The sequence below is a fragment of the Onychostoma macrolepis genome, chromosome 04, assembly GCF_012432095.1.
Source record: "Onychostoma macrolepis isolate SWU-2019 chromosome 04, ASM1243209v1, whole genome shotgun sequence".
Lineage (NCBI taxonomy): Eukaryota > Metazoa > Chordata > Actinopteri > Cypriniformes > Cyprinidae > Onychostoma > Onychostoma macrolepis.
Window position 1 is genome coordinate 20,954,301 of NC_081158.1, and position 20,489 is coordinate 20,974,789.

The following is a 20,489-nucleotide window of genomic DNA, read 5'->3' on the forward strand; positions in this document are numbered from 1 at the left end:
TAAAAAAAAAAAAGGATTTCTTTATATTGCCCAGCCCTAATTTTTATTTATTTTATTTATTTTTTATGTATGTGTATCTATTTATTTATTTTTATTTATTTTTTATTTTATTTTTTTTTTCATTTGTGCATTATGGACCTGGTTCAGGTTTGTTTCTTTTTGTAGCTTTTTTTTTTTTTGTTCTCGTTTAGTTTTGTTTTTACTTTGCTTGTTTTGCTTTTTGTTGTGTTTTCTTTTGTTTTGTTTTTGCTTTGCTTTTTTTGTTTTCTTTTGTTTTTTGCTTTGCTTGGCTTTTTGTTCATTATGGACCTTGCTCCGGTTTTCAGAATGAGGGAACTCTTTCCTGTTTTCTCCTGTGGTACTGCTTTTGAGACAATTCTTTCTCTCCTCTTGTCTTTTGGTTTTGTCTCTTGATTGTTGTCTGTGTTGCTGTAGCGGTTCATTTGGAAGGAGGCAGGATGATGCTTTAAGTTCCACTTCTTCCTCCACCTCCACAACAACGACCTCCACCTCCTCTGTTACCTCACCCACCGGACATCGCAGCCTGCTGTCCAGGTACCAACACACACAGCAAATTGAACATCCGAACTAAACACTCAGAGTGGGATCTGATAATAAGTTGTGTCGATGCGTGGCAGGTATTGGGCAGAAGAGAGTACGGAAAAGGAGAAGGAGAAAGAGTCGGCCACGGTCATCCCCACAATCAACACTGCAGCCACCACCACTACCACCTCCACTACTGGAACTGTACTGGGCTCTGACGGACGAGAGAGACGCAGGTACACATGCACACACACACACACACACACACACACACACACATTTTTGCACATACTTGATTTGCTTTGTGGAAAACATAAAAATTGCTTAAACTCAATGTGCCTTGGTAGGACATCTGGTTTGGTAATTTAAAGAAGAGCAGCAGAAGACACAATAGTTTTCATCAGTAGGCAGTTTTTTTGTCTTTTATTTAGATTCTACGTGTCAACATTTAAATTCAGTTTAAACAATGTATTATGTTGCAGCTCCTAATAAAGTAAGAACTGTCTTATTTATTCTCCAAAGCCTGATTTTACTCTCATTAAAGCTGCCTTGAAGAGCCTCAATAGTGCATGTTGCTTCAGCTGTCAGAGTGATGACATTTAACTGAGAGGATTTTGTTTCTTTGTGTTGTGACTGTAGATCATACCTCACCCCTGTGCGTGACGAAGAGTCCGAGTCTCAGAGGAAAGCCAGATCCAGACAGGCACGGCAGTCCAGGAGGTCCACACAGGCAAGTCTAGACAATCATCTAAACGCCTCTGCAGGAAGTCTCTCTAATAATAGACAGATCCACACAGTGCTGTTTACAAAATATTTTTTTTTTTTTTCTGAGATTTTCTTGGTTCTTACTTCGGTTTTGGTATATGCTTCCTGGAATTTATTACATCCTGAGCTCTGCGATGTGGCAGGGATTTATGGGAGAAATAACTGTTTACAGCAGAGACTTTTTCCCTATTAAAAAGCAAGGTCTTATGGGTTGTGACTAAGGGCTCAACACAAAACACCATAATCGAATATTTACTTAAATAATATATTACATAATCATGTGGTAATTCCTGAGTTTAAAGAGTGAAAAATGTCTTCAATTGGGTGAAGTTTAAAGCTGTTGCAAATTGAAAATACCTTTCTGTGACAGTTTACAGTGTACATGTAAAGTTTTCTACTTGAGACTTTATTATGATTAAAATATTTTATTATATTAAATATTATTATTTTTTAAATTCATTCCTTCTCACTCTCTCTCTCTCTCATATATATATATATATATATATATGATGAGTTTATCTGCGAAAACCGATAAACGCCACTTAAAAAAAACATGAATTGAGTGCCATGCATTATTCTCTACATATAGCGCATTCTGAACCCTAAACGCGTTTTGTCAAAAAAGCCGGTATTGTCCACTTTCAAGGCATTGCGAGTTCACGTTTTACTGCAAAAGCCGGCAAGCGCCCTTGCTGTTTGTGAACAGAAGCCGATAAGTCCATTTTAGTGAATTGGTGCGCTGTATTCAGGTCAGGTGACAAGGCTGCTTTCACTTTAAAAAGACGTGCTAGCTGAGGAGTTTCGCTGACTAAAAGTGATCAAGGATGGATTAAAAATTAATTTCTGTAATTACATTTATAATTACACTGTTGACCCATTCCTTACAGCTTAAACCACCCCAAACCTGTCCTTAACTTTACCCGTATCCCACCTCAATAGCAGCAATAGTGTTTTGCAATACAGTATGAAGACAATAAGTACATTGTACTTATTTTTTGATGTAAGTACATAGTAGTTAAGGCCACCTAACTAATTTTTTTTTTTTTTTTAGCGGACACCGAAATGAATGGCATGATTTTCACCCTTTGACCTTATTTTTTTCAGGGTGTGACCTTGACTGATCTCCAGGAGGCAGAGAAGACCATCGGTCGCAGTCGTCCCACACGGCCTCGAGAAGAGGAGAAAGAAGAGAAGGAGAAACAGGACAAGGAGAAACAAGAAGAGAAGAAAGAGACCGAGACCAAGGAGGATGACTACAGGTCACGCTACCGCAGCTTTGAAGAGGTGAGGGAAAACTCCTTCCTGTTCCCAGTCACAGAGAACAGTGCAGTTTGTGGCATTCTAGCTAGCATTCTAGTTTTTTTTTATGTCACATGAGTTTCTTTTTTTTCTTGTCCTCCAGAAGTACCGGAGCTCCTTGGCCTCGACCACCACGGCCTCCTCCACCCTGCCTTCCTCCTCATCTAGCAGCTCCTCTTCTCTGTACAGCACCACCTCTCTGAACCGGCCCAACAGCCTGAGCGGTCTCACTTCCACCTACAGCCGCACCACACGCGACACTGAGAGAGGTACAGCACACGAACAATCTGAACAATCACCTGTTTCATCCAAACAAAAGAACACATTTTATGCAGAAAAAAAATAAACTTGCCTGTTTTTGGAAAATCAAGTATTTCTTGCGACATGAAACTTTACTTTTTAAGACAATGTACAGCAGTAAATATATGTATTGTTCCCCACAGTGCAAATTTACTTCATTGTCATGAAAAGGTTACAATGCAAAATGCTATAAATGTGTGGTCACTGAATCGAGTGACGTGGCACAGGAAGGAAAATGAGTGATGGGGCTTTGAGGCGTTACAAGAACTGCCATACAGACAGGAAGTTCCTGTAGTATTGTTGCAGACTGACTAAGCCAAGCTTCAGTTTGCATTCATGTGGTTGCTTTTACTCTTTACTGTTTACTTTTTTTACTGCTTTAACTTTTACTCTTATTAATAAAGAGGATTTTTCCATTTCTGATTTGCGGAAACCCATGATAATAAGAAACATGTTTTGTTTTCTTAAAGATTTTACCGACCTCAAACATTTAAACGGTAGTTTAATTGAAATGCCTTATTATTTACATTTTAACCCTCTTACTTTCATAATAAAGCAGACTTTCTTGCAATATACTGGTATCAGATTTATTTTGTTTAGTGTTAATTAATTTTCTAAGATTTATTTTTATTCCATTGGCTCAGCCAGTATTTCCAGCAAAGTGCTGGAGCTATATCCCTCCCATAAATAAAACGGGGATTTCTGTTATTGGTTTATGTACATTCATAATATTCAGCTGTACTCATAAAGAACCATATGTCTGTTTTCTGACCAGAGTCTGATAGAAAAGACAAAGAGGACGACAAGGACGCTGAAGACAAGTCTCAGCCACGCTCTATACGCGACCGCAGACGACCTCGAGAGAAAAGACGCTCGACCGGAGTGTCCTTCTGGACCCAGGATGTAAGAAATGTTTGCACGCTCACACAAACGTGCTCTATATGAACACTGGTACAAAAGACATCATGGGAGCTTTATAATCAAGCTCCAATTTGTCCCAAGCCATGATGGTTATAAATATTTCCGATTATTGCATGCCTCTCCAGATTACTTGCTTCTGATTGGGCAATTGCATCTAGCCAGGAAGAAAAGTTACCTGCCCAGCTGGTCATTAACTCAATTTTATGTTCATGCCAAAGCATTTATGTGCGTTTGGTGATTGGAGACTTAATTTTAGACCCTTTTATAGTTGGAATATAGTGGAATTTGAAATTAATTTCTGTTACAGAGCGACGAGAACGAGCCAGACCAGCCATCAGACTCCGAAGAAGGCAGCACTAAAGGAGAGCCTCAGGTGAACATCATATCACTTACAATGCATCTACTAACACAAATGTATCAGACAAGCGTTCAAGTTTTTAAAAAATCAGCGGCTTATTGTGTTGGACTCTTTCTTTCACCTTGTATAGTCAAAGAACAGATTGACTTTCCTTCATGTTTGGCAGGACAAACAATTCACTCACTTTACTGTGTGTCTACTGACCTTGTCCTCCCTCTTCAACTTCCTGGAATTGTCCCAGCAGCATTAGTCATCTTAAAAATGAAAGTCGGCCTGACTCACAGCCTGCCGATTGTCACCTATTACAGGAGTAGTTAAGGGTTCGGTTCCTGGCTGCAGAAATCATGCTTCCAGCGATAAAAGAAACTACGTGGCTAGTCACATGAGCTGCGCTTAGTGTGTACTTAAGCTGTTAGTATTGGTGTGGCTGGAGTGATATTGTGAGTCCAGTGAGGATAAGATAAATATCCTGCATATCCTGTCTCAACATGATCCTGGAAACAGATCACACGCAGTTGGGCGGAAAACTGGGAATGAGGGATTCAAAAGTGGTGACAATTTGTTTGAGTCAGGAAGGTCAATAAACAGAGTAGGACGAAGCTTTGTTGTTGACTGGTAGGTCAGTGGAAGAAGAACAGGAAATATTTTGCTAGGATCAAGTAGAAGAAAAACCAGCTGACGCCTCAAATCGTCCTCCTATTACAACACTTTTTCCAAGTACGCTTGTTACAGCATGTCATCCAGGTTTAAATTTAGCTCAGATATTGCCGAATAGAGCTACAGATCAGTTTTTGGTTGGATGGTTCCAAATGATAAGTGTTCCGCGGGCTGCAATATGAAAGAAAATCTAATGAGGTCTGTGGGTTCTTTATGAGACAGCTGTTTTTTTGTTAGCTTAATAGCACACATTTCCTATTTGTGTTCTGTTCTGTAATGAGAAGGAAGTTCTGACACAAAGCTGAGTGCTTCAGTGTGCTTCCAGGGCAATCAGCTAAAGGAAGTGGGCTGCGCTGTCACATGGGTCATTGCCTGTGAGCTTCTCGCAGCCCAGGCTCTGAGCTCCAGTCGTATTCTACTGAGGCTTCATACTTGCTCCCGGCCCAATGTTTCCAACGAGAACAGATGAGGAAAGATTTTGGTCATGTTTAGAATGGAATCATTTTAAATAAAGAATGCTAAAATGTTAATAAAATTTAATCGATTTTAATATAATATAAAACATTAAAAAATATATTTTTTATATTTGTATATGAAATATAGTTGTAATATAAATTACCTTTTTTCCAATATATTATACAATATATAATAAGAGCGAGAGCGTAAGTGTATATATATTCATTTACATTTCTACATGGAATACTATTTGGTTGCATTTTTTTTATAATCTAAAATATATAATATTCAAAATATATATGTATTTTTACATTTTAATATTAAAATACAATTTTCATATAAATATACCTCAACAACAATTCAACAAAAGTATGAGTGTGTAAATATTTGTGTAAATAAAATATAAATAAAATATAAAAATTTATATATGTATGTGTGTGTGTATGTATGTATGTGTGTATATGTGTATATAAAACACACACATATGAATATACATTGTTCTAGTTAAAATCAGCTCTAAAACGTTGGTGTCTCTGAGTTAAGTCTTGATAAAATGAAAAAAATAAGTAAATTAACCAGTAATTACAAAGGACTAGAAACATTAAATTTGCTCTTACACACATCGAGTATCATTGCCTGATGGGATAATGTGTCTCTCATCATGTGCTGTGGTGGAATACTGCACATTTTGTCAAATGATAATAAGTCCATGCATATGGAATATTATATTGCGCAAAGTATGCATGCTGCATATTACTAACTTCCAAAAATAGTGGTTTAATATGCAATTCCAAACTCATTCCAATATTCTGTGTGTGCTCTGAGCAGCTGGGGAATAAGATCAGACCAAGAAGCCTTGGCTGCTGATCAGGAATTCATGAAGAAAAGCCCAGCAGGGCTGAGAGGTCTCAGAGCTCAGAGAAAAAAAAGAAACGGGAGGAGGAGGAGGGAATGATGACCAAAGTCCTTTTACTTGCACCTTGATAAATGTGACACTCGTGTTGAAGTCGAACCTTTTGAAGCATGACTCTTATTAGGACAAAATCAAATGGATTACACCCAGATGTCTTCAAGCACGTCCTTTACTGTAGAGCAGTAAATGATAGATTGCCGACCCGCGCAGACTCTCATTAAATAGCAGCATTAAGCAGGCCATCAGAGCCAGGAATGAGAGCGTCACAATCCATCTCAGACTAATTGATAATCTGCATTCTAGACGCTCTGGTAGTCTAGACACTAGACAAACAGACACACTAAATGCATTATGAGCATGTGATTGATTAACAGCAGGTACAGACTTTGTTATAACTTCCTCTCTCTCTCTCTCTCTCTCTCTCTCTCTCTGTTCACATCCACAGAGTGACAGACTATCCAGGTATGTATCCAAAACACACCAGGTCTCTTAAGATCAGCTAAATATGCTTGTATTCATGCTCATTATGAGAACATGCATGGATAATATAAGTATCCATCATTTTCCCCTCTCAGGTATGACCCTGTCTCTACTAGCACTTCCTCCCTCGACCGTTACGAGCCTTTGAGTAGCCGTGGCATTGGGGAGAGCCGGCGGCCGTACTCTCGCTTCGAAAGAGACGACACCACTGATTATAAGAAGGTACAAACTTTGCGCTGTATGATTACGCCCCGTAAAATAGTGGCTTCCTTACCGGTTGAGTGTTTACCCAACATGCTCTTTCCGCTTGCAGCTTTATGAGCAGATTTTAGCTGAAAATGAGAAGTTGAAAGCTCAGTTACGTGATACAGAACTGGAGCTGGCAGACCTGAAACTGCAGCTGGAGAAAGCCACACAGGTGAGATCCTCTCCAGAATTCATTTTCTGAGACTTTGCCCATATATCATCTGCACTCAAAGAGACACCAGTATTTTTATTTATTTTTTTATTGATTGCAGGGGAAAAAAACACCAACAACTCATTCTTTAATGTTAAAATTAATTGTGATGATGATGATACTCTAGCACTGCTTTGTTGCGTCAGACAGGGTTGCTACTGTCCTGGAAAAACTATTACTACTAATTAAACTACTAATTTTCCAAGTATAATTTCCAAAAAAAAAAAAAATTATTCAATTCAATTTGGGGGGGGGTCCCCAAAAAAAACTTTTTATATTGTAATTTTTATACTGTCACATTGTGTTGTTGCATCAGTCATGAAAAACCTGGAAATATCTTAAAATGGGAATTTTAGAAGCAAAAGGAATAAATGAATAGAATCATTCAGTAAATAAATTAATTAATTAATCAGAATTAATCGTGATAATTGTAGTACTCTCTCACTGCTTTGTTGGATCAGACAGGGTTGCCTCTGTCCTGAAAAACCTAGAAATATAAGTGAGTTTTCAAATATGATTTCCAGTTTGTGAATTGAATTGAAATGAAATGAAATGAAATGAAATAATAATTTTGATCACCTAAAAACCATATTGTTAAAATTTATACTGTCACTTTAATACTATCACAGTGATTTGTTGCATCGGAAAACCTGGAAATATCTTAAAATGGAGTTTAAGTTCAGACTGGGGAGAGAAAGAATAGCTAGAGTTATTCAATCAAATAAATAAATTAATTAATCTAAATGTATCCAAATAAATCCAACCAATATTATTCTTTCTTTTTCTGGCCTGGAATCGAGTAGGCTAGAAGCGTTTTGTGATTGCAGTTTCTTTTAAAATGATTAAAAAAATGAATAATCATAGAAAACATGCTGAAAATTACAAATGATTTGAAATGTCTTGAACTCATCCATTGTGTTGTTTGTGTTGCAGAGGCAGGAGCGCTTTGCTGATCGATCACAGCTGGAGATGGAGAAAAGGGTAAAAACAACAGTTATTTGAATTTGTTGTTGAGTTTTAATGTATGGAATCATCGTTCCCATACAAGTTAATGTGCCACGGCAGTGGATGAGCACTCTAAACCCCCATATCAGCATATCTCGACTCAAATGCTGAGATTTTGGAGATGTTTACAAACTGATCCAGATAAATGCTGACTTCTGGCCTCCATCGGCCAAACGGTTTGTAACTGTTCCGCACTGGTTTATGTCTGAAGGTTGCAGGCAGGTCTCAGGCTCAGCTGGGTGCTCTGGGTAATGTTTAACCTGAATTTAAAGTGTTTACAGCTCTGCTAATGGCTGAATCACGTGCCTCTCACAGCCGGAAGGGTTGGAACCAAAACCCATCAGCCAATCACAATCCCTCTTTCACTCTTTTCTTTGAATCACGAAAGCGACACCTTTCCAGACTTGAAAAGAATAATGTATAATGCAAGATATAGAGTATGGTGTGGTTTCTCTTTCAAACATTGTATCTGCATGTGTGTGGAACATCATCTTTGTGTGAAAATCATTCCAAAACTTGTGTTTGCTTTTTTGGGTCCTGTTACATCCATTTACAGTATTTAATATAATTTATATATATTAATTATTTACATTATTCCTTAAATTATGCACTAATTTGGTCTGATATATATATTAGTATTTAATATATATTTAGACATTAATATAGTATATGTACACTGACTTTTTATTACTAATTTTAAGTAACTTAAAAATATTTTATTATTGATCATTTTTAACTTTTGTATTTGTAATTGTATGATTTAAAAAGTGTATTTTATTTTTAGTAATAAATTAATAAATTAAATTATAAACACAGTAGTAATTATTTTAAAAATGTTTATAATTATTATTAATTTAATTACACTATACAGTTATTAAGTAACTTAATGTGCTCAGACCTGGTATTAGCATGAATAAACCAAACTATATTTCTAGCTCTTGATCTGCTTCACTAAGCAGTGTGTGGTTCCCTTCACTTTGTTCACTTTTCTCTGTTTTGACATTCATTCACCTGATGCATCCATGATTCTGTATCTTTCTTTGTTTGCAGTGATGGTGAATCATGCAGTTGTTTGTGTGTTTTAATGGCGTGTGCACTAACTTGTCAGTCTGTGTGTGTGTGTGTCTGCAGGAAAGAAGAGCTTTAGAAAGGAAGATCTCTGAGATGGAGGAGGAACTGAAGGTACTTTTTGTTTGTGTTTTTAAAGTGTGTGTGTGTGTGTTGTGTGCATCATTAATATCAATAAAAACAAAAATTCTTTATTCTAACTTTGCATGTTTATGTGAACTATGTTCCCTCCCAACACCAAACCCCCCCCCCGTATATGAGACTGAGAAGTTTTTTTGTTGTTGTTGTTCATTATATTATTATATCTGCTTCATAGTTAGTGTGATTAAGCCCAGTTGACCTGTTTCAGCCATGCTGTTATATTGTACATTATTTCAAATCTCTTTCCTAACATGCATATCCTATGACGAGTTGCCTCTTTTTCTAATGTGTGATAAACTTGTGTAAATGCATGTTTGTGGTGACTACAAAGAAATTAATGTTAAAAGACGTGTATGTGTGGAAGGGTAGCAGGATTGAATGTTTTGAGGTTATTTTAGACGTTTTCTCTAGCCTTTGGTTTGCGTGTTTTAATCTTTCTGCAACATGATAGATTTCTGTATTTCAGTATTATATTCACCACTGAATTTTCCCCATTTCTTAAGAGTCTGTGTGTGAACTTGTGTGCATGTGAAACTATACATTGAGGACAAGATGTCCACAGAAAATCTGGCAAAAATTTGGGGACATCTGAGGATGTCCTCATTTCTAAAATGGAAATGCATTTTTGTTAGTGCTGTCAAACAATTAATCGCATCCAAAATAAACGTTTTTGTTTGCATAATATATATGTGTACTGTGTATATTTATTAAATACACACAAATGCATGTATACATTTCAGAAAAAAATGTTATGTTTATATTAAATATTTATATATAGTATAAATTGTGAATGTAAATACATGTTACCATTTTCAAAATATATACTGTATTTGTAAACATATTTATATATGTTATGTATTCATATATACATAATAAATATACACAGTACATGCACATATATTATGTAAACAAAAAAACTTTCATTTTGGATGCGATTAATCGTTTGACAGCACTAATTTTTATCATTTAAATTATGTAAAAGTAATTTATATATAATTTATTTTTTGGTTGGTCTAGCAGTGGTTCCCAACCTTTTTGACTGCAAGGACCCCCTATTGTCAAAGACAATATTTGAAGGCCCCCTAAGATATTTCTGATACTTGTTACAATGACAAAGCTGCTTGTTAAAAAAAAAAAGTCTACAGAAGCTAGTTGTAATATATTAAAATTTCATTATTCTAAAATTTTCCATAACTAATGTTATTCGCTGTAAGTCGCTAGTTATTTGTGGTGGTTGTTGTTTTGTTTTTTTATTATTGTTATTTTGTACTTGCACATAGCAAATTCTACCTGATAAAAAAAAAAAAAAAAAGTTTGAAATAACTAGAAAAAAAAAAACATGACATTTTAGAAATTTTCATAAAGTATCCAGTTTTAAATTAATAAAAATGTAAATATTAAAATAAGAAATGTCAGCTAATGTCTTGATATTTAGCTGTTTTCGCTTTTGAATTTTTATTAATACAATTTTAAACCATCTTAATGTCCACTTGGAAGTGTGCTGAAGCCCACATTTGGCCACAACTACCTAAAGTCTATTAAATGTCCCCGTTTATAACTAAGTGAATGTATGTTTGTGTGTCTGCGCATCTTTTTCCTGTTCAGTTTCTTTTTAATTATTTTTAAGATCCTCTATTTTTTTTCCTTTATTGATCTGTCGTTCACTTTAATGGTTTACGTTAATACATTATTCCTTTTTTGCATTTATTTTTGTCTGATGTCTATCATCTTCTCCTCTATCGTTCTTTCTGTTTCTCTGTCTCTCGTAGAATCTTCCTCAGGTAAAGCAGGTGCAGTCTCTGCGTCAATATAACGAGCGTTTGCAGGCAGAGAACAGGGCGCTGGCTCGCGTGCTCTCCAAAATCTCGCAGGGCTGCAGCCACCTGCCCGCCGCAGACCTGTAGACCCGCCCCCACCTCCCCTTACACCCCTCCTCATGCTCCATTCAGCTCCGCCCACGCCCATATAAAGGCAGGTGCCAGCCAGTGTCTGAGCTGATGCTCCGCCTCCCTCTGTGCTTCCTGGGGAGGTTTTTGGGGCTTTTTTTTTTTTTTAAAAAGCACAGTACAGTTATTGCTAAAAAATGTCTACAAAATACTGTACATTTTATTATTATTTAGAAATGACTAGGATATTTTACGCACTTTTTTAAATAATTTCTAAAATGTCGTCATTAAAACATTACATATATTCTTATAACAAATGTTTTTTCAAGAATTACATTTTACAAATGGCATGTTTCTTGAATGAATGTAATTAATAAAAAATTAAAACACTAATGTTTACCCAGATTTTTATGAATGCCATTTTATAAATTGTCAATACTAAAATTTATATTTTGATTAAACACTGCTTGTATGAATCACACGGTTCCTGCTATTTTTAAAACACCTTTTTTAGTAATAAATTGTACTGTTTTTTTTTTTTTTTTTTTTTTTGGCCCCTCCCCTCGAATGTGTTGCGGTGAAGTGCAGTTCCTTTTGGATGACTACAGCATCTTGCATGAGGTGCTTGACTGTTTTTTTGTGAAATCAGATATAGTTTCTCTGCTTTTTTTTTTTTTTTTAATTTTGGAGACCAACCCTTCCCCCAGTCCCAGATTTTTTGATTCTGGAGCTGAACTGTTATTTATGCTCTGCCTGAGGCTAATCTGGATTGCATGGCTTCTGGAAACTCATGCATTTTAATCCACAGATTGTCGCTGGCAAACGCTTAAATTACATTGGAGCTTTTCTAGCATAATCTAGCCGATTGTATACAGAATGAGAAACATTTTTTTGGATGCAGTCTGTTTGCCGATAGGCCTCGAACACAGTATGATATTACTTTGTTTCTAGGTTTTTAAGTTCTGTTTCTTTTACTCGGGTCTGTTTTGTGGCTTATTTTAACACTCTGGAAAAATGCATTAAAAACAGTCCAAAACAGTCTACAACTGCAGTACTCAAACTGTACTCTTGGGAAGTATCATTACATCGTTAAAATGTAATTGTCAGTGGCAAGTTTATCACAAGGAAGTTGTTTCTTTGCATTCCTGCAAAACATCTAAGGTTCCTTACTGGCACACAATTTTTTGCCTTTCTTCTTAGAAATTTTTCATCCAGAAATGAATGTTCTGTCATCATTTACTCACCCCTATAGTGTTATAAACCTGTATGACTTTCTTTTGTGTAAGTTATCTAGCAAAAAATAAGCTTACTGGGGCTGTAAAACTCCGTAATGGGCAAAAAAGGCATCATAAAAGTGGTCCAAATGACTCTTGCTCTGTTTTAGGACGTGAGGTCACATAACGGCTGAGAATGAAGTCGATGCTTTTGTTTAACTTCCTTTAGTTGTTCAAAAATATAAAGAAAAGGGGAGTAAACTAAGATGACTCTCATTTATTACTTTAGCTAGTTTCTCCCAACTGATCTATTTTCGTAGCTGCTGCTTCCTTTTTGAAAACATGTTTAATTTTGTTTACAAAACTCGGTTTCCAGTTAGCCCAATTAGTAGTTTTCCAGACTTCTATCCGTCTGTGCAGTGTACGGTGAGTGGTGAAATCTCAGCTATAGATCTCCACTTCAACACTGTAACCTGAAGGCTGAAGCGGATCGGTATCGAGTAGCACTCGGTGTTGTGGTTTATACAGACACTTTGAGCCACTCTTGTATTCCTGCCCCTTTATTTATTCCGTCCAGTCGAGGACACACAAAGGGACTCTGTGTGTACAGAGAGAGGACCATCTGGCCTCATCTTTACCCTCTATCTGAGAGTGCATGGCTATGGTTTCCCATTGAACTGCAGTGTGCCTGCTGGTTTGTGTGTGTGGATCTACAGTTCCTTTTCTACTGAAATGGTGCTGGTTCTTGTGACGACGAATCTGCAAATTTTGAAACGGGGGCTCATTTCTACTGATTTTAGAGCCAAATGACGCCATGACTTTGCTAGGGCTGGTTGATGTAATTGTAATCATTTTGATGTGTGTGTGTGTGTGTCCACTACCAGTCATAAGTTTTTGAACAGTAAGATTTTTGTTTTTTTAAGTCTCTTCTGCTCACCAAGCCTGCATTCATTTGATCCAAAGTACAGATAAAACAGTAAAGTATTTTTACTATTTAAAATAACTGTTTTCTATTTGAATATATTTTAAAATGTAATTTATTCCTGTTATTTCAAAGCTGAATTTTTAGTATTTATTTTGGTATGTATACACACATTTATTTTTATATATATATATATATATATATGTATATGTGTGTGCATTTTTTTCTTTTATATTATTTTATATATTTTATTTTTTATATATATTTATAGCAATTATTTTATTTATTTTGCCATTGCAATAATTGCACATACAAAGAGTGACATACGAGCATGAAAGCATTAAAACTGAATTAATTCAGATGGTCCTAATGAGTGAATCAGTTCAGAGCTCTGATTCAGCTATTGGTTAATGTTAACATATGGTATTTTTCATGTATTAAAGCTTAAAATTATACTTAACTATACATATGCATGTAAATTAACATTACCAAACAAGTATCAAATGTAATATAAGTGCATATAAATTAACATCAAATTTAGATTTAAATCTATATAGAATTAAAATTAATTACTATTAAATTATAATTGTACTTACTGTTTTAGGATATATGTATATGTATATATTTTGAGGCTGCAGTGGCTGTTTGGCCTAAACAAAAAATATTAAAAATATCACCATTTCAAATAATTTCAGAGCAAATATAAAATTTCAAGAAAAATATTGAGTGAATTTATGTCTGCCTGGCGATTAGACCTTATTGTGTTATTATTGGTTCTAGTCCAGGAGCCATTCCCGAGCCACTTTTCCCTATCCCAGATCAGGCACCATCACCATTTCGGTGAAAAAGAGGGTTGTGTTGTTCGAAGGAAGGAAGGGAAGGATGTAGCAATTAACAATCATGAGCATCCAGAGCCACGCCAACAACACAGCACTCGTCCTTGTCCGTTAATCTAACCCGCCCCTCTCCTGTTCTCTCTTCCAGACGCTACCAGACTTGAAAGCAGACAACCAGAGACTAAAGGACGAGAACGGAGCGCTGATCCGAGTCATAAGCAAGCTTTCCAAATAGAACAGAGCCTCCCCACGACCTCCGGCAGTAACGGTATTGCACATCTAGATATTAATATGAGACAACGGCGACAAGAAGGCTCCGTCTCCCCTTCCGTTTCTCAGTCCCCAGCTTTCCCTCGCTTCTCCGCTCCACCACCTCACCACTCACACAGAACCACTGCGTTTACAGAGCTAAGGAAAAGCGTTAGACGAGAGAATGGCATTGAACACTTTGCGGGCGGGGAAAGCCTCCAAAAACTATTTAACCAATAAGCCTTAGTTGTACATACGTCACTTGCATCAAATTTCTCTTGGCTGTCACAGAACACCTGATTTTATTTGTGCCACACTTTTTTTTATTTTTTATTTTTTTTTTTTAATGATCTATCCTTTTTTTTTTTTTGATGTTTTTTTTGCTCCGCTCTTTAATCTTTCTTTCTGTATAGACGTGTTATGCAATGTGCAGCTCTCTCCTTCCATTTCCTTCCACCCCCGTCCCGAACGGCGCTAGAAGTCCTGCCTCGTCCTCAGAGGCACTGTCTCTCAGCAGAAGACTTCCCAGCATTCCACAATGCTGGCGCACGCGCACGCTCCGCACACTTCCTCCTCTCTCTCGCGCCCCAAGAGAGACGGCGGACCCCTGGCTTTACCGATTAGGTGGACCTCGTGGAATCGAAGCTTTCACTTATGTGCAATATATGCATTTCTTTTCTCTACAAATGCTTTAAGAATGTTCACTCTTTCACCACTTTCGTGGCTCACCCCGGTTTCCTTCCTCTCCCCCGACTTCTTTCTCTTGTTTCTTTGAGTTTGTAGTGTAGTCGTTGGTTTATATCTTGTACTCCTCACGTTGTTTTAGCAGGTACTGAGTGAAGTTGTATATACCTGTATGTATTGTTTGAGACCAGCACATGGCATGCGTTTATGGTTCCCTGTCTGTTACTATTGAAATATACCAACTCCAGAGGACAAAGTGTGTTTTAACTATTTCCTTCTTTTATAGTCGAAAATGTCATTGGATAACAATAGAGCCACCCTCTTCAAGGAGGGTTGGCTGCAAGTCTTCAGTGCATTTTTTGCTCTTCTTCTCAGTTTTAAAAGTGTTCACGGTAATTGTGAGATAATAATATAATTGCTTCACTACATTTCACACATTTTATTCAGTATCTTTGGAAGAGTGCTGTTCATTTTTTTTTTTTTTTTTTTTCCTTTGATCTTTTTTGTCCTTTTCACGTTTTTTTTTTCTTTCTTTTTTTTTTTTTAAGCTGTAGTATTAGCCAAGGTGTTGTCACTAAAAAGAAGATCCTAGATATCGCTAACCCAGTCCTTTTTACAATGTCTACATGCACTGTCAATGCCATGTCAGGAGTCTTGCTGTCCGGTTTAGCGAACTTTTGCCACCGCGTCAGATGAAGTCCATGCATCGGAAACACGTTTTATGCATTTCAGTGGCCTTTTACTTAAAATACTGTAGTTGGAAAAAAATGTCGCTGTAGTTGGACTGTCAGCTGTCTCCTCTTTGGTTTAGGTTTTTAATATATATTTTTTTTTCCTTTTTAAATTTCCCATCATCTTGTAAAATAGATGTGTGGCTTCATCCGTGCAAGCTGTGCTGTGACTACCAACCACTGAGAGTTAATTAAAATAAACTTGTACATTGTAAAAATCTCTCTGCTTTTGTGTCCTGTTTTTTTTTTGTTGTTTTCTCTTGACATTCTTTGAATCACACTTTTTGGATGTGAGAATCAGTCAACTGTTGTCAGATTATTATGCTGTTAAATGTAATAAACTCTTTTCAGAGTGTTTTCGTCTGTTCAGACCCAGTGTCCATTCTAATAAAATAAATAAACTACTTTTCAATGAGTGGCAAAGGATTGAAAAAGGAATGTTGGATTGGATGCTTCTAAATTATTTTGTTAGTGCCACATCTCACATTGCTGCATTAAAAATAAAATAAATAAAAAATAACAATAATGAATAAACTAAATAATTGTAGATATGATTTTAGGAATGTTCTTTGAATATAGTCCAGTCTTTACAAAAACCTTCAGACCAAAAAAAAAATAAAAAGTTATATAATACTGGTATTTCCCCAATGAATGCACCAACTTCTTGAATGACAACGTAAAATTTAATTGATCCGGGGGGGGGCTTAAATTTTTTTCATGATAGTGAAAAAATTGTATATTAACTAACAATAATAATAATATAGTAACTATTCATTTAAACTCAAGACTTAGAAGAATAGAGGAATGTAAGATCCATGATTAGGTCAAAAAAAAAAAAGACAACTTTGGGAAAAAATGTTATATACTAAAAAATGTTGATGTTTATATACATGTATGTGTGTCTGTATATAAATATACATGTATATCTCACAGAAGTGAGTACACCCCTCACATTTTTGTTAATATTTTATCTTTTCACGTGACAAATTACACTGAAGAAATTACACTTTGCTACAATGTAAAGTAGTGAGTGTACAGCTTGTATAACAGTGTAAATTTGCTGTCCCCTCAAAATAACTCAACACACAGCCATTAATGTCTAAACCACTGGCCACAAAAGTGAGTATACCTCTAAGTGAAAATGTCCAAATTGCGCCCAATTAGCCATTTTCTCTCCCCGGTGTCATGTGACTCATTAGTGTTACAAGGTCTCAGGTGTGAATGGGGAGCAGGTGTGTTAAATTGGGTGTTATCGCTCTCACTCTCTCATACTGGTCACTGGAAGTTCAACATGGCACCTCATGGCCAAGAACTTTCTGAGGATCTGAAAGAAAGAATTTTTGCTCTACATAAAGATGGCGTAGGCTATAAGAAGATTGCCAAGACCCTGAAAGTGAGCTGCAGCACGGTGGCCAAGACCATACAGCGGTTTAACAGGACAGGTTCCACTCAGAACAGGCCTCGCCATGCTCAGCGTCATATCCAGAGGTTGTGTTTGGGGAAATAGACGTATGAGTGCTACTCAGACCATACGCCGCACACTGCATCAAATTGATCTGCATGGCTGTCATCCCAGAAGGAAGCCTCTTCTAAAGATGATGCACAAGAAGGCCCTCAAACAGTTTGTTGAAGACAAGCAGACTAATTACTGGAACCATGTCCTGTGGTCTGATGAGACCAAGATAAACTTATTTGGTTCAGATGGTGTCAAGCGTGTGTGTGGCGGCAACCAGGTGAGGAGTACAAAGACAAGCGTGTCTTGCCTACAGTCAAGCATGGTGGTGGGAGTGTCATGGTCTGGGGCTGCATGAGTGCTGCTGGCACTGGGGAGCTACAGTTCATTGAGGGAACCATGAATGCCAACATGTACTGTGACATACTGAAGCAGAGCATGATCCCCTCCCTTCGGAGATTGGGCTGCAGGGCAGTATTCCAACATAACAACCCCAAACACACCTCCAAGATGACCACTGCCTTGCTAAAGAAGCTGAGGGTAAAGGTGATGAACTGGTCAAGCATGTCTCCAGATCTAAACCCTATGCATTGGTACTTACTGATTTACAAAGCTATTCTGGGTTTTTTGCCATCCTATCTCTGTTGTTTGATTCACCAAAAAGTAGTTGTTAATTATTCATTGCGTTCCCAGTCTTTTTACAATCTTCATGTACCTTCAGCACGAGCTAATTTAGGTAAAATTGCATTTGAATATGCTGCACCATCAGACTGGAATTCTCTTCAAATGAAACTGCGGCTAAATCAGTTGGTGTCTCCTTGTAAATTTAAAACACTTTTGCGTGCAATAGAAAATGATTTAATGATTTGCAAATGCTTCTAATGCTGTAATATTTTATTCTTGTGATGTATTGTTCTTTGTCGTACATGTATTTGTATAACTGGGCTGCCTATCTTGGCCAGGACACACCTGGAAAAGAGATTTTTAATCTCAGTGAGGTTCTCTCCTGGTTAAATAAAGGCAAAATAAAAATTAAATAAAAAAATATTGACACTTTGGGCCCAATTTGTACATTTTCATTTAGAGGTGTACTCACTTTTGTGGCCAGCGGTTTGGACATTAATGGCTGTGTGTTGAGTTATTTTGAGGGGACAGCTAATTTACACTGTTATACAAGCTGTACACTCACTACTTTACATTGTAGCAAAGTGTCATTTCTTCAGTGTTGTCACATGAAAAGATACAATAAAATATTTACAAAAATGTGAGGGATGTACTCACTTCTGTGAGATACTGTATATGTGTGTATATGTATGTACAGTCATGGCTAAAAAAAACATAATTATTGGCACCCCTAGAAATTCTTATGAGTAAAATATCTCTGATGTATATTCCCATTCATATTCACAATTTTGAGCACTTTGAAATTATGAATTATGAACATGAAATTATCCAGCCATGGCTTCCTGTTTCACAGAAATATAAATAGGAGGGAAAACAAAGCCCAAATTCCCTTAATCATCCATCATGAGAAAAACCAAAGAATATATTTCTAATGTGCAGCAAAAGATAATTGAGCTTCACAGATTAGTGAAGTGGCTTTAAGAAAAGAGCTAGAGCAGTGAAAATTACCATTTCCACCATCAGGGCAATAATTAAGAATTTCCAATCAACAAAATGTTACGAAACTGCCTGGAAGAGGACGTGTGTCTATATCGTCCTAATGCACGGTGAGAAGGAGAGTTTGAGTGGCTAAAGACTCTCTAAGGACCACAGCTGGAGAATTGCAGAGAATCTCGGGGTCAGAAAACCTTAAAAAAAAAATTGTCAAACAGCACCTACATCACCACATGTTGTTTGGGAGGGTTTCTCCTCGCTCATCCAAAAACAAACTCCAGCATATTCAGTTATCAGACACGACTGGAACTTCAAATGGGACTGGCTTCTATGGTCAGATGCAACTGAAAAATGAGCTTTTTAGCAGCAAACACTCAATATGGGCTTGGTGAACACAGGGATAAAAAGTACCCCATGTGTACAATGTAAGATATTTCAGTTTTTCTTTTTTAATAAATTGCAAAAATGTCAACAATTCTGTGTTTTTCTGTCAATATGGGGTGCTGTGTGTACATTAATGAGGGGGAAAAAATGAACTTAAATGATTTTAGCAAATGGCTGCAATATAACAAAGAGTGAAAAGTTTAAGGGGGTCTAAATACTTTCCGTACCCACTATGTATATATATATATATATATATATATATACATACATACATAGATACATATATATACACATATGCGTGTTTGACACTAGTGCTGTCAAACGATTAATCACATCCAAAATAAAAGTTTTTGTTTACATAATATATATATGTGTACTGTGTATATTTATGTTTGTATAAATACAAACACAAGCGCCTATATATTTAAGAAAAATATGGTATGTTTATATATTAAATATATTTATATAATATAAAATATAATAATATAAATGTATATACATGTAAATATTTTCTATATATATATATATATATATATGTATATATATACTGTATGTGTGTGTATTTATATATACATGATAAATAAACCCAGTACACATATATATATGTAAACAAAAACTTTTATTTTGGATGCAATTAATCGTTTGACAGCTCTAATATATACATATGCATATATATACCTACACATATATATATGCATACGTATATGTACATATACGTATATATATACAGTATGTATATACAGTATATGTGCATACAGACACACACATACACACATATATATATACACACACACACACACGTGTGCGTGTGTGTGTGTGTGTGTGTGTGTTTATAATATAGTTTTAGTATGATTATTCAATCAAACTTAATGCCTCATGGATCTTAACCTTAAACCTGTTTCTTTGAATTATAAACTTTATTTTTCACTTGTTGAATACTAGCTCATTTGTATAACTGGTCAAAGTCTATTTGCAGGAACAATTCTACTTTTTTTTTTCAAATGAAATGCTGTCGTTTTCAAACTGTAAATCTGATAAAGTGAAATCCACAGCAGCTTCATCACCACTAGATGGCACCTGCCTGATCTCAGCACAGTCGCTCCAGATGCTCTGCTCCAATTAACTCTCAACCTGGCATGCTTTTGTTAAC

At 36.2% G+C, this 20,489-nt stretch overlaps 1 protein-coding gene across 9 annotated transcripts in view; it reads left to right on the plus strand.

Annotated features, from left to right (window-relative positions):
• Nucleotides 1-16,105, plus strand: part of ppp1r12a (protein phosphatase 1, regulatory subunit 12A) — a 68,113-nt gene extending 52,008 nt beyond the window's left edge. For 7 of the 9 annotated variants that reach the window (XM_058772596.1, XM_058772594.1, XM_058772599.1 and 4 more), the window contains 13 exons: nucleotides 436-555; nucleotides 639-779; nucleotides 1,183-1,273; nucleotides 2,413-2,592; nucleotides 2,711-2,876; nucleotides 3,683-3,810; nucleotides 4,136-4,201; nucleotides 6,658-6,674; nucleotides 6,788-6,914; nucleotides 7,006-7,110; nucleotides 8,083-8,130; nucleotides 9,286-9,336; nucleotides 11,133-14,363. In XM_058772596.1, the coding sequence (XP_058628579.1) occupies nucleotides 436-555; nucleotides 639-779; nucleotides 1,183-1,273; nucleotides 2,413-2,592; nucleotides 2,711-2,876; nucleotides 3,683-3,810; nucleotides 4,136-4,201; nucleotides 6,658-6,674; nucleotides 6,788-6,914; nucleotides 7,006-7,110; nucleotides 8,083-8,130; nucleotides 9,286-9,336; nucleotides 11,133-11,267 (1,375 nt within the window). In that variant the 3' untranslated portion in view covers nucleotides 11,268-14,363. The other 2 variants (XM_058772590.1, XM_058772597.1) reach the window with 1 other exon arrangement.
• Nucleotides 16,106-20,489: the final 4,384 nt, after the last annotated feature.